We start from the raw sequence: 15,167 nt of genomic DNA, 5'->3' as shown, positions 1-15,167 counted from the left end.
AAACAGATGAATCTTTCGTTTCAAAGATTGTGTTTAGTGTTGAAGCAACTTTCCACACTAAAGGGAAAGTCAACCGTCACAATGTCTGTATATGGGGCACTGAGAATCTGCGGGAAACAACTCAGTATGAACGTGACTTGCCTAAGGTGAACTTTTTCTGTGCCATTACAGCCAATAAAGTTTTTGGTCCCTTTTTCTTCGAAGGTGCTACTGTAACTGGACTACAGTATCTGGAGATGTTGGAGAATTGGTTGTTCCCTCAGCTTGAACAAGAAGCACAACAATTCATATTTCAGCAGGATGGAGCGCAACCACATTGGCACTTATCTCTCTGTAACTTCCTGAACGTCAACTACCCGAGGCGATGGATTGGCCGCCAGGCAGCCCGAGACAGAGCACTTCATCACTGGCCTCCAACAAGCCCTGATCTTACCCCCTGCGATTTTTTCTTATGGGGATATGTTAATGTTATGGTGTTTCGGCCACCTATCCCAGCCACCCTTGATGATTTGAAACGAGAAATAACAGCAGCTATCCAAACTGTTACACCTGATATGCTACAGAGAGTGTGGAACGAGCTGGAGTATCGGGTTGATATTGCTCGAGTGTCTGGAGGGGGCCATATTGAACATCTCTGAACTTGTTTCTGAGTGAAAAAAACTTTTTTAAATACTCTTTGTAATGATGTATAACAGAAGGTTATATTATGTTTCTTTCATTAAATACACATTTTTAAAGGTGTGGTATTCTTTTTGAATCACCCTGTATTATAAAAGCCTACAATCTTTGTCTTACTGTTAGCTCTCCAACACATGTAACTAAAACTAGTGTCACTCTCCTTGATCAGGTATGTGTAAACATGTACAAGTGTACATCAGAAAACTTTGATGTATACAGTGACCACCTTTCGCAATTACTGACCATACCTGCAAATCACATTTCGACCAGTATAGAAAATGTTATCCATAAAAGGATTTATAGTGGGAAAAATATTGAATGCTTCCAGTACCTAATCAGAGAACAATCTTGGGGAGAAGTATATGATACCTCTAATACTAACGAAAAGGTGGAACATTTTTTAACATTTTCAAGCATAATTTTGACATAGCTTTTCCACAAAGGAAAGTTATTTCCAAGAGCACAGATAGATTCAGAAACTGGATTACACCAGGCATCAGAGTATCTTGTAAAAGGAAGCGGGAACTTTTTCTACAGTCAAAAACTAGCAGCAGTCCAGAATTTTATTAATTATTTCAAAAAATACAAGCTAGTTTTGAAATGCATCATAAAGGAGGCAAAAATTAAGGAAAATGACAAATATATTATGAAGTCATCCTATAAAACTAAGTCCATGTGGAAAGCTGTGCAGGATCTTACGGGGAAGAAGACAACTCACAAAAATATTGTGATATCACATGATGGCACAAATGTCATTGACCCTAGGGAAGTTGCAAATAGTTTCAATTCTTAGTATGCAACTGTTGCTGGGAAATTAGTGAAGGAAAAATTTGGAATTCCACCTAATACAACATGGAAAGAACTTTCATCTATTGAAATAAACAATATATCCATGTTCCTCAGTCCAGTAAGCCCAGCAGAGCTTCTTAATACCATTAATTCATTGAAGAGTAAGTATTCAACTGGTATTGATGATATTCCAGATTATATTATAAAAATAACAGCAAGACAAATACTTTCACCTTTATAGGACATATGCAATTCATCCTTATCAGGTGGTGTCTTCCGTCAGCAACTGAAAATGGCAAAAGTAATACCCCTATATAAGAAAGGTAATCGTCAATGTATGGGTAACTATAGGCCTGTGTCTCTATTGTCAGGGTTTTCGAAAATTATTGAAAAAGTATTCCTTTCAAAACTAATTACATCTACATCTACATCTACATCCATACTCCGCAAGCCACCTGACGGTGTGTGGCGGAGAATAATATTATTTCTGGATGTAAACTTGGCTTCAGACCACAGAGATCAATTGAAACTGCCACTTTCAATCTGATAAAACATGTCTTAAATGCAGTGGACAACCACAGAAATATCTCAGGTTTATTCTTGGACCTAACAAAAGCTTTTGATGTGGTTGATCATTCTATACTCCTGAGGAAGCTCGAATGGCATGGTGTAAGAGGTGTGCCAAATCAGTGTCCATGATTACAGTACCAGGTCAGACAGTGACATACATGTCAAATTACTGTAACACCACATTATGCCAAAAAGGTGTATATCATGCAGGAACAAAACTTTACAACAGTTTACCAAGACATATAAAATCTCTTACTGAACTACAAAGCTTTAAAAAGTCTGTGACATCCTACCTTCTGAAAAACTGTTACTATTCAGTCTCACAGTATCTTATGCAAGAAAAAATGTAATTCGTATCTTTAATTGTAGAAATAAGTTATAAATATACAGTATTTCAAAAATTTGTAATTATTAACTGTATAGATCCAATTTGTCATAAAAATTTATGTTTGACATTTGAAAATCCAATAGCTAAAAAGGTTTTCTGTCCAATATCCTGTGTACAATATAAGTACTTAAAAAGAGATTTATATGGACAAATAAATAAATAAATAAATAAATAATTGATATCATGCTCCAAGACCTTCTACCAGTAAAATGTGTCTATGGCTCTCATTGTCACCATAAACTGAAGGTAATCAATCAGTGTGATTGAGCAGATGTCCAGTTCTCTGCGTACCTTTGAAGAATGCGCGAAACATGCTAGATGGCAATGGTGTATCGAATCATGTCACTGGGGACGGGAATGGCATCCGAAAGTGTTTTCAGGTGAATTCAGGTTCTGTTTGTTTGAAAATGATGGCCACATTTTGATTCGCCACAGACAGGGGGAGCGGCATCATAGTAACTTCATTTGCACAAAATATCTAGTGCCAACCCAAGGCCTTATGGTGTGAGGTGCTATTGGGTACAACTAGTGCAATGTGACCAGTGTAACCAATGTCAATGACATCCTGCAGTCGGTAGCTATACCCTTTCTGCACAACCACCATGACATCATTTTCCAGTAAGACAATGCACAACCACATGTTGGAGCAAAAACATGTGCCTTCTTAGTGTCACTGGATGTCAGCCTTTTGCCATGGCCCAACAGATCATGAGACTTGTCACCAGTCAAAATTGTGTGGGATGTAGTGAAACAACTGGTGCAGTGCTGCAACTCAATGCCAACCACCGCAGATGGACTTTGGAAACAGGTGAATGCAGCATGGATGGCTATACCACAGGACCCATTCATACCTTATACATGTCAATGCCATCACACATGGCACAAGTTATCAGGGTCATGCCGGACCCTAAGCTTACTAAGCAACAGGGCACATGCTGATATAAGATGACTGGAATGCTAATCATTTCTGGAGAGATACTAATGTACATGTCCTGTGAATATGAACGACCAATCTCTAGCTGTTCGAAGTGTTCTGTTTTTTTCTGAACATGATTTCATGCATTTTTATTATTATCATGTTTTGCTGGAATTAGTTTTAAAGAACATGTACAAAGAATGACAATATAATATACAAATACTGTGTTATCAAGCAGATACTTGAACATAAGTCAGTATTTAACAATAATATGGAAAGAAACGAATGCTACTCACTACATGGATGACGGGTTGAGTCACAGAAAGGCACACTGAAAAAAGATACTAAAACAATTAAACTTTCAGTCAAAGGCCCTCTACTGAAATACAAAGCACATACAACTGTTACTGTGGCTGACATGGACAGAAATCTGCTGTGATGGGGGTAAGGAGGGGGGCATGTGGTGAGAAGGGGGAGGGATAGCAGGTTAGGAGTCGGGAGCATGCAGGGATGTGGTGGAACTGCTAGGTGCAGGCTGTGCCTGGAGGGGGAGGGGGCGGGGTGGAGAGCACGGGGAGCAGGTGCAGGAGAATGGACATGAGATAGGAGAGAAGGGGGAAAATCTAATTGGGGCATAGGTAGGATAGAAGGCATGTGTAGAGGTGGAATGGAAGTAGAAAAAGAGATAGGTAGGTGGAGGACAGGGGCTAGCAAAGGTTGAAGCTGGGGTTGAGAATTGGGGCATGGAGGTTATGTTGTCGGCAGAGTTTCCACCTGCGCAATCCAGAAAATATTGAGGTGGTAGGAAGAATCCAAATGGTGCAGGCACTGAAGCAGCCATTAAAATGAGGCATATTGTGTTGGGTGGCATTTTCAGCAACTGGGTGGTCCAGCTGCCTCCCAGCTCAGCTTGCTGATGGCCATTCATGTGGACAAACAGCTTGTTAGTTGTTATGTCTGTGTAGAAAGTGGCATAGAGGTTGCAGTGTAGATTGTAGGTCATATGGGTCCTTTGATGAGGCAGGAGATACCTGTGACAGGACTGGAATAGGTGGCAGTGGGAAGATGTATGGAATAGGTTTCTTCTGAACAGTCAGCTACACAGCTCATAAAGGCACGAGTGTGTTCATTGGTGATATGTCAGGAGGGTAACATGTTACATGTCAAGGTTTCTGTCCACTTTTATAGTCTACGTCTTCTGTTAGTCAGAGGAGCTGGCTGCACTTTGTGAACAGCTGAATGCACTTTTACCTAACGTCAGCAGCCTTCAGGCTGTTGCATTGGGGTGTAGTGATGGCAGAGAATCTGGTAAATTGTATGGGACATCTCAGCTGTCACTTGTTTTGCCCTCAAGCTTCACTACCGAGGCACTTACTAGAGAACACAACACAGTGTATCTGCCCTCACAGCAGTTGGGTGGTAATTTTGTGCTTCTTGAGGTGGAGGGCTGATGTGGAGGCTGTCCGTCTGTCTGCCCTTGCCTATTCACTCTGCTAGACAGCAGGTGGCCATTCTTTCAACAGAGTCTGGGCAGGTATATGTGGCTGGCATGTTTGCTTGTTGTAGGAAGCGCCAACCCCTTAGGAAGATACCATTTAGTGCTGGAAACAAAGCCAATGTGAACTCATCATTTATACTGGAGGGCCGCAACTCTGACAGAGGTGGCAAAGGCTGTTGTCCTCATGCATAAGGTGGAAGCAGAGCTCACAGTTTGGAGCGTTGTTCCCAAGGTGGATCGGGGTCCTTTGGTTTAAATCTGAGTGCAGGATTTCAACCAAAGACTTTGTCAATTCTGTCAGAGTCTTGGCAGCAGATTTCTAAATACGCATTACTGGGTGGGGAATTGTAGGACTCCTCTTGATAGGTCAGGTTGCACTACACAAAGGAAACACATACTTGGGTAGCAGAGTACTTGTGGAGTTCACATAGGGGTTTTGTAGGCCAGGGAGTAGTTTGAGATACTTGGATGAACACTCATCGTTCAATATGTGGATAGCAAAATCAGACCACGTCCTGAGTAAAGTCGCATCAACTGTCAAAATTTTATCAGTAAATTGTAAAAGTATTCTTAACAAAGATCCTGAATTTGGTGCCCTCCAGAAAAGTTCTCAGGCTCAAATTATTCTTGGGACTAAGAGTTGGGTGAAACCTGAAGTAGAAAGCTGTGAGATATTAACAAATCATTTAATATATATCTGAAAGTCAAATGAGATGTCATGGGAGGGTCAGTGTTCACTGAAGTAGACTGAAATATTGTCTCTATTGACATTAAATTGAGTGTCACAGCAAACTATAACAGGTATAGGTGAAACCAAATAATTGTTGAATGTTTTTACTGGCCACCTGATTCTGCTGTGACTGTTTTTACTGGCCACCTGATTCTGCTGTGACAGTTCTTAGTCATTCAAAGAAAGTCTTCAGTCTGCTGTGCATAAATATACAGATCGTAAATGCCCAGATCTTGCAAAACTATGAGGCCATGCTGAAAAGTAATGCTTCTGAATTTTTATGTGACAGATGTTAATGCTTTATCAGCAAATTAAATGTTTTTAACATTCTGTGACTTTATTCTCCATGAATACATATTTATTTCTCTACATAGTCTCTCAGGCTGTAGAATGTTTGACTTTATTGATGGAGCCACAACCTCACCTCTGCTTTCATTGCTACATTACACAAGTGAAGTACTTGAAGGTGTTCTTCAAATTTGGAAACTGATGAAAATCAGATGGGACCAATTTGAGAGTTTATGAAGGATGGTTGATGACAGTGCTCCCAAGATCTTGGATTGTTGCAGATGCTGCACTCTTGTGTGATTTGGCATTGTCATACTGAAGGAGAGGATGCTCCATATGGACAAACTACTCAAATTTGAAACTTGATTACAGCACTCACCAGCTATATTACACATTGCCCTGTTACATGCTACAATTCAGAGTCTGAGTAGATTTGTGGCTCCGTGAAAAGATCTATCTGTGAAGCATGCAACTACCACTGTCATTCCTTTGCAAAAGACCTGACTGAGAACCCAAGAAAATTCTGGTCCTATGTGAAACCATGTAGTAGGTTTAAGGCTTCCATCCAGTCACTTGTTGACCAGTCTGGTGCAGCAGTTGAAGAAAGCAAAACAAAAGCCAAAGTTTAAGAAATCATACATCCAGGAGAGAGACTCTTCTCAGTGTTCATTCTTTCTGTTCTTCCCTGTTTTTATACATGCAAGAGAATCATACAACACACCATCATTTGATTATCACAAAGAGACCTGTATGGATGACATAGAGAAATAATTGAAAGAGTTGAAAACATATGAGTCACCAGGTCCGGATGGAACCCCAGTTCGGTTTTACAAAGAGTACTCAACAGCACTGTCCCCTTACTTAGCCTGTATTTATCATGAATCTCTTTTTCAATGCAAAATTACAAGCATTTGGAAAAAAGAACATGTGACTCCTGTATATATGACTGGTTAATGCTCGGATCTGCTAAATTACAGACCAATATCCTTACAGGGAGCCGGAGGTGCCTATGCTGCCCATGTTAAAATCACTAAGTTTGAAGAACATTTATGAATAAACTACCAAATAGAAAAATTTGAATTTTTTTACATATAGAGTGGTTTAGTATTGCAGTTATGACAGAGGGATTTTGGAGTATCTTTTCTAGTTTCCTTCCAATTATTTTTTATTAATGACCTTTTTTTTTTACAAATAATTGCTTTATAATTAAACTGAAATGAAACTACTGAACATATTACCAAATGGCTGTGTCACAATGTAAGTTTTACCACTAGCAGTGCTGTATAAAAATTTCATCTCTCTAGCTTGAGTGGATTTTGAGAAAATGTTCCTTATATTTGAAAAATTCTAATTTACGGGAGATGGCTATCAAAGTTTCTCAATAAATTCCTGCACTATAGGATGGATTATCAGGGTCTTCTTCTTCATCCTCCAAAAGCTTCCTCTTCTGTCTTCTTTTCTGGACTGTTGTTCCATCATACTTCATATGCCTTTCTCTTCTTTCTGCTCCTCATATCCTTTCTCTGTCAATATTTCTTAGTGCTCGTACAGTATTCACCCCAGCTGTAAATCCTAATGCCTTCAGAACTTCACACTTCACACTGTTCCCTTGGTTGTAGGTTGCTATTACATCATAAACTCCCAAGTGCAGAGTTTTTATGTTTACAAACACCCTTTTAGGAATCACTTTCCAAATCAAATTGTTTACGCTCTCATTAGGATTCTGCGTCTTTCTGTGTAGATATTTGTGTAACAATTCTGGCTGTGCTAAGTCATGAAAAATTGGTTTTATTGCATTTATCACAGCTGCTGGCAAACCATGTTTGTGGTCATAGTCCTTTTTTGCATTATATTTGCACCAGGAATCTTTTGGGCACAGGCTGTGTTGAGGGTATTCATTGGAAGAGGCAGTATGAAGGAACAATGCCCACACTGCTTTTCGCATGTCACTAACATTACTAGTATTTTGCCTTATAGCATATCCATAGTATCTCTGTAGACGTTCAATCACCTCATCAGTAAGCCTGCCTCTGTCTCCTACTGTCTTTCCATCACTGAGCTTACTTGAACCCAAAGTTTGTTTGAGCCTTCGAAGCTGTGCACCCATACGCTTTAGCACATGCCCAACTTTTTAACTACAAATTCATTTCCATATGGTTTCAGTTCCTCTATAGTCTTGAAACCTCTGGAGTCACCATCCCCAAGGTAGTATTTGTACCTAACGTTGTATCTGGGAACTGAACATTCAAAAATTTGTTTCACTCCATCCACTTCCATTGCTCCACTTGATCCACTAAAATTTGCCTCACAGGTTCCACTGTGCTCTCCTTTGATTTTATTTTTGCACCTAAAATGTTTTGATAATATTGCAACATCTATCACTTTTGCACTATCACCACAAGTAGCAGTTACAACCCCATTCAGGGGTTTATGACCCCTCTTTTGCCAGGAACCATCTAATGCCACTACCAAATCCCTAGAACCACCGTTCATTTCTACAGATTCCTCCACTGCTTCCTTCATGGTTTTCAAAGCCACATCTTCAACAGAGGATCCTACCAGTTCACAGTAGTACCCAAATTTGCTTGGAGGCGATGACAAGTCCATAATACCACAAAACAGTTTACCAGCAGCAGACCCTTTTCCAATGGATTGAAGACCATACACAAGTTGAACGTTCACATCAAACACTCTAGATCGTCCATTTTTACCAAAGAGACTGGCATGTGAATTGTAGAAAGTCACTTGATACTTGCAACATGCACAGATTATCTTCATCTCACAAGCTAAACCAAAGTGCTTTGTTATCTCTAGTCCCACTCCTACACTTGGACACATTTTGCACAGAAGATAATAATCCAATATTTAGTACTTCATTAATATCATCACTGTCACTAACATATTCACGAAATCTGTCACTTTCACCAGTCAGCTTCTTGCTAGAAGATATCACAGGGCTATGGCCAGCCGTGTGTTGCTTAGCAGAAGAACGCACTGTTTCGGTAATTGTAGTACACAGTTACTAAAACGTGGCATTGTAACCAGAACAATGCTGTACACAAGAAGTATAATACTACCAACAACAGGCACAACACTGAACTAATTCAAAATGGTAAACAGCAAAGAGATGATGTTCCGCACTCTTAGCGCTTCATTTGTCACAGAAAACAATGTAGCCAACCCTTGCACACTCGCTGTATGCGTAACATAAGGTGCTGTATGTGTAACAGGCTGAGAAAATCCCAAGCAGTTCACCAGGAAGTCATGAGAGGATGTGAGATGCATTCAGCGGCCGCCCATTTCCTCTGCAGGCATGGGGGAAAATGGTAATAACTCCACTTCTAGGGCGAGTAGAACAATAATTCAAAGTTTACATTAAAGAGGAGTGTTCCAATTAATTTTTGGTAGCAAAATAAATAAATAAATAAAAATTTAAAAAATAATAAAAAAAATCGTAATTTTTTGGATTTGACCACCTCCGGCTCCCCTTAACAGCAGTTCGCTGCAGAATTCATGAACAGATTATGAGTCTGAATATCATAAATTCCCTCTGTCCTCAACATCAAGTGTTCATAAGAGACAAGGTTATTGTCATGAGTGCCCTAGGGAAGTGTGATAGGACTGCTATTATTTTATGTGTACATAAATGATCTGACAGGCAGGGTGGGCAGTAATTTATAGTTGTTTGTTGATGATGCTGTGGTGTATGGGAAGGCGTCAAAGTTGGGTGACTTTAGGAGGATACAAGATGACTCAGACACAGTTTATAGTTAATGTGATGAATGGCAGCTAGCTCTAAATGTAGAAAAATGTGAGTTAATGTGGGTGAGTAGGAAAAACAACAGCATTAGTACTATGGCTTGACACAAGCAGATGGTTTAAATATCTGGGTATAACATAACAGTGATATGAAGTTGTGAAAGCACAAGAGGATTGTTGTAGGAAGGCAAATGGTTGACTGCTGTTTTTTGGGAGAATTTTGGGAAAGTATGGTTCATCTTTAAAGGAAACCACATATAGGATACCAATGTGACCTATTCTTGGGTACTGCTCAAGTGTTTTGCGATCCCCACTGAGTCAGACTAAAGGAAGACATTGAAACAATTCAGATGTGGGCTGCTAAATCAGTTACCAGTTAGTTCAAACAACACAGAAGTATTATGGTGATGCTTCAGGAAATCAAATGGGAATCTGGAGGAAAGACAACATTCTTTTTGAGGACCACTATTGAAAAAAAATAGAGAGCCAGCACTTGAAACTGACTGCAGAATGATTCTACTGCCACTAATATACATTTTGCATATGGACCATGAAGGTAAAATATGAGAAATTAGGCTTGTCTGGTGGCATATAGACAGTCATTTTTCCCTCGCTCTAGCTGTGAGTGGAACAGAAAAGGAAATGACTTGTAGTGGTACAAAGTACCCTCTGCATGCACCATACAGTAGCTTGCATAATATTTATGTAGATGAACACACCTTGCATCTATTGCTATCGCAGACATACAAGTGATAAGGGGAGAGGTTGGGAGCAGGAGGGGGGGGGGGGGCAAGTTTATTGCATAGATTTGGTGGGTGGTAGAATACAACTGTGGGTTGGGTGGGGAGGATATTATTCATTTCCGAGCTTAGTCAGAGATAGTCGAAACCCTGGTGGAAGTCATTAGAGTAGTGTTTCTTTGTGGTTGGACAGTGAATATACACTGATCAGCCAGAACATTATGACCATCTAACTAGTAGCCGGTATGTCAAACTTTGGCACCGATGTCAGTGGTAATGTGTCATGTCATGGAAGCAATGAGGCCTTGATAGGTTGCTGGAGGGATTTGGCACCACATCTGCACGCACAAGTGTATTTCAGTTAGGAATGCGATGAGCTCTGACGCTGCATTCATGTTCCATCAGATTCAGATCTGGTGAGCTGGGGAGCAGCACATCAAATGGGTCATTGGTGTGGAGGCCCATCATTAGGAGTGTTCAGTGCCTAACACCAGAATGTCTGGATGTGGTTTAACCTTATGTTGAAGACACTCACTGCAGCACTCCTCAAACATCTAACAAGCATGCAGTTTCTGAAATGTTTGTGCTGAGCCCCCGGGACATCACAATCTGCCCTCACTCAAACTCAGATAGTTCGTGCACCTTTCCCATTCTACATACAGACAGCACTGATACTATAAGCAATGAATGTGTCTCTGACTAGCAGTCACTCCTCACCATTTGATGCTGCTGTCGCCTGGATGAGTTTATATTGATAGTGGGTTGGTGCTCATAATGTTCTGGCTGATCAGTGTATGACAAGTGGTAGGTGATTGGAGAGACAGGGCTTGGGAGATCTGTTTCTGGACAAGGTTGGGAAGCTAATCTCAGTCTGTGAAAGCCTCAGTGAAGCCCCTGGCTTATTTTGAGAGGGACTGCTTGTCACTAAAGATGTGATGGCCATGAGTGGCTAAGCTGTACTGGAGGGACTTCTTCGTATGGTATAGGTGACAGCTCTCAAAGTGGAGATATTGTTGTTGGCTGGTAGTATTAACATGGACAGAGGTGGAGGTCAACACTGAGGAAGTTGGTTTGTTGGGTTGTGGAGGACCAGATGAAATGAATGAGGGAGACGGTGTTTAGATTTGGAGGAATCTGGATAGGGTATCCTCACCCTCAGTCCAGGTCATCAAGATTCTATCAGTGAACTGAACCAAGTGAGGGATTTGGGATTCTGGTATGTTAGGAAGGACTCCTCGGACTAATGAATAAGTTGGCATAGGTTGGTGCCATACAAGAGCGCATTGTTGTACTATGGATTTGTTTGTAGGTGATGCCTTCAAAAGAGAAGTAATTGTGGGTGAGGATATAGTTGGTCATGGCGACTAGGAATGGCGTTTTAGTTTTGCACTTTGTCAGACATTGGCAAATTTAGTGTAGAAGGAGTGGCATTGACAATTATGAGCAGGTCACTGGATAGTAAAGGAAAAGAAACTATGAGGAGTGGGTGGAGGAAATGATTGGTATCTTTTATACAGGAGGGTAGGTTATAGCTAATAGACTGATGGTGTTGGTCCACAGTGACATAGATTGCCTTTTAGGGGGCATGTTAACTAGCCTCAATGGGCCATGGTTGGGTTTAGGGACTTTAGAAAACATGTACCCCATGGGGCAGTGGTGCGGGTGAGCAGAAAGAGAGACTCATGAGAGAAGCTCTGAGATGGACCTAAGGATTTGGAAGGGACTGGAGATTCTGCTGGATATCTGGAATGGGATGACTATAGCAGGGTTTGTAGGTGGACATATCTGACATCTGTCAGAGTCCCTTTGTCAGGTAATCCCTGTGGTTATAACTACAGTAGTGAAACCTTTGTTGGCAGGTCAGATTATAAGGTTTGGACCAGTTTTTAGATGGTGGATTGCTGTTCTTTCTGCAGATGTAAGGTGTATGCCCATGTTGAGGCAAGGTTTAAAGTTAGGTAATTCTGGAAATTTAACGAGGATGATCTGGGGATAGTGAGGTGGATCAGGTCAGATGAAGGAGTGAACTGCATCAGGCAGGATTCAATATTGGTTTTCTATTGAATTTAATTGGTAGGGTTGGTGGCAAACAAGTGTTTCTAATCCAGGGACCAGGAGGAGGAGAGAAGGTCTTTAACAACACCAGTATGATTGAACTTGTGAATGAGGCAAAACATAAGGTCTTCAGAAAAAAACTGATCAAGGCTACCATGGGACTGAGGCATTTTGAGGAAAGGTTCATGATAGAGTTCTGGATTTGTTTTGGATATGGATTCTGTTTGATGATGGGAGGGAGTTCGTGAGGGTGTAGTAAATTTAATATATCTTTGAGGCATGGTAGCAGGGTTTGTTGGCTATGAAGGGGTGCGGGGGAGATTTGATAGAAACGCTGTAGAGATGGAACAGTATGTACAACTTTGTTTTAGATAGAGATACAGAGACTTTTCTTTATTGGCACATAGAGTAGGAGAAAGGATCCACGGTGAAGAGTATGTATAAAAACACAGAGAAAAAATCACAAAAAAGGTGAAAGGGATGAACTATAGGGAAGAAAAGGTGAAACTTAAGGGAGTGAAAGGTGAAAATGAACTAAAATTGTATGAAAACGCAATGAGATGAAAGAGAAATATAAATAAAAAGATGATAATATGTCTCTTGCTCCTTCTTACTTCCACTCTCCCTCCCCTCCATCACCTAGCAAAGCCTCCTGCATGCTACTGCAGGCAGCACAGCATCTTCCCCTACCCCTACCCTGCTGTCCCTCCCCTCCCTGCCAACAAGGCTTTTGTCGAAATAGACAAGCCAATGGCTTCAGCTGTGAGAGGCTGTGGTCATGTGTCTGTGTGAGTTGCATTTTTTGCGAGTGCGAGCATGTGTGTGTGTGTGTGTGTGTGTGTGTGTGTGTGTGTGTGTGGGCGCGCACACGTGCGCGGATGTGTCAATATTCTGTAGCTCTAAGAAAGATTAAACTGAAGCTTAGTATTGTGATCAGTCTTGTCTTTTTACTTATGAGAAAGTCAGTGATGGTAACGTTCATTGTTTCAAAGATTGTCTGTTATTGAAGAATTTTTTATGCTAGTTTTAAAAGAGATGCACTTGAACTTTCAGCTTGGCATGAAGGCTATGTTTGATGACTGCAATGCAGATTTTACGGGGATTAATGATTCCAAACCTGGTCTTGTTGTCAGCAAAGTCTTCCACAAAGCTTTCATTGAAGTAAATGAGGAAGGTACTGAAGCTGCAGCTGCAACTGGTATGTAATAAGAAGACATTCTCACTAAAGACTTGTTCTACATTACAGTTATTCTGTATCATATTGAACATATTATTTTTGGAAGATATGACCACCTGAGCTTATTTTTGGGATTTTGTCTTTGTTTTTCACATTGGCTCACCAGAACCATTGGGAGTGTTTCTTTGAGAATTTATTCACTGAAGCACCAAAGAAACTAGTATAGGAATGCATATTCAAATAAAGAGATACGTAAACAGGCAGAATATGGTACCGCAGTCGGCAATGTCTATATAAGACAACAAGTGGCTGGCACAGTTGTTAGATCACTTACTGTTGCTGCAATAGCAGGTTATCAAGATTTAAGTGTGTTTGAACATGGTGTTATAGTTGGTGCATGAGCGACGGGACACAGCATCTCTGAAGTAGTGGTGAAGTGAGGATTTTCCTGTATGACCATTTCACAAGTAATATGGAATGACCGTATAAAATTAATCGTTGGTAAAGCAGATGCCAGACTGAGATTCATTGGAGGAATCCTAAGAAAATGCAGTCCAAAAACAAAGGAAGTAGGTTACATCACACTTGTTCACCCACTACTTGAATACTTCTCACCAGTATGAGATCCGTACCACATAGGGTTGATAGAAGAGATAGAGAAGATCCAACGGAGAACAGCACGCTTCATTACGGGATCATTTAGTAATTGTGAAAACGTTACAGAGATGATAGATAAACTCTAGTGGAAGACTCTGCAAGAGAGACTCTCAATAGCTCGGTACAAGCTTTTGTTGAAATTTCGGGAACATACCTTCACCGAAGAATCGAGCCTTATATTGCTCCCTCCTACGCATATCTCACGAAGAGAGCATGAGGATAAAATCAGAGAGATTAGAGGCCACACAGAGGCATAGTGACAATCCTTTCCACGAACAATACAAAACTGGAACAGAAGGGAGAACCAATAGAGGTACTCTAGGTACCCTCCGCCATATACCGTCAGGTGGCTTGTGGAGCATGGATGTAGATGTAGATATGGTGAATATCAAGAATCTGGTAAAACATCAAATGACAAACTGCCTGTTTATTTCTGTTTCAGGATCTTTGGCCAACATTATTCTGATGATTTTTCAGACGTTTTGCCAGCACGAGTGGCTGGCATTGTCAAACATTCACCCTCCATTGCTGGTGGTGGCCAGGGCCCGAGCTTGCAGCCGCAGACTATGTGTACCTGGCATGCCAACATCTGAGGGCTCCTCTGTAGGCATTTCTGGTGCAGTTGGTCTCACACAGTGCGTGCTCTGCCATAGCCAATTTCACCACCTGCCCCAACTTGCAATGTCATTTATGTTCTGTAACCCAGGTGTTGATTGATTGTCCAGTCATTCCAATATAAACTTTTCCACCTGTGCATGGTATGTGGTATGTTCCTGGCATTGCAAGTGGGTCCCTTGTCTCCTTTGGCGATCTGAGACAGTCCTTGATTTTCTTTGTCAATTTGTAAATAGTCTTTATGCAGGTTTTTGTGCAATATATGTCTGATTCTGTCTGTCACTCTGGGAATGTATGGCAGAAAGGC

General features: G+C 40.9%; 1 protein-coding gene across 7 annotated transcripts in view; it reads left to right on the top strand.

Annotated features, from left to right (window-relative positions):
* Positions 1-15,167, top strand: part of LOC126335405 (leukocyte elastase inhibitor-like) — a 195,773-nt gene that overhangs the window by 111,882 nt on the left and 68,724 nt on the right. For all 7 annotated transcript variants that reach the window (XM_049998668.1, XM_049998669.1, XM_049998671.1 and 4 more), the window contains one exon: positions 13,465-13,609. In XM_049998668.1, the coding sequence (XP_049854625.1) occupies positions 13,465-13,609 (145 nt within the window). The remainder of the gene's footprint in view (positions 1-13,464; positions 13,610-15,167) is intronic.

This window comes from Schistocerca gregaria, chromosome 2 (assembly GCF_023897955.1).
Source record: "Schistocerca gregaria isolate iqSchGreg1 chromosome 2, iqSchGreg1.2, whole genome shotgun sequence".
Taxonomy (NCBI): domain Eukaryota; kingdom Metazoa; phylum Arthropoda; class Insecta; order Orthoptera; family Acrididae; genus Schistocerca; species Schistocerca gregaria.
Note: the sequence above shows the minus strand (reverse complement) of the source record. Positions and strands in the feature narration are given on the sequence as shown.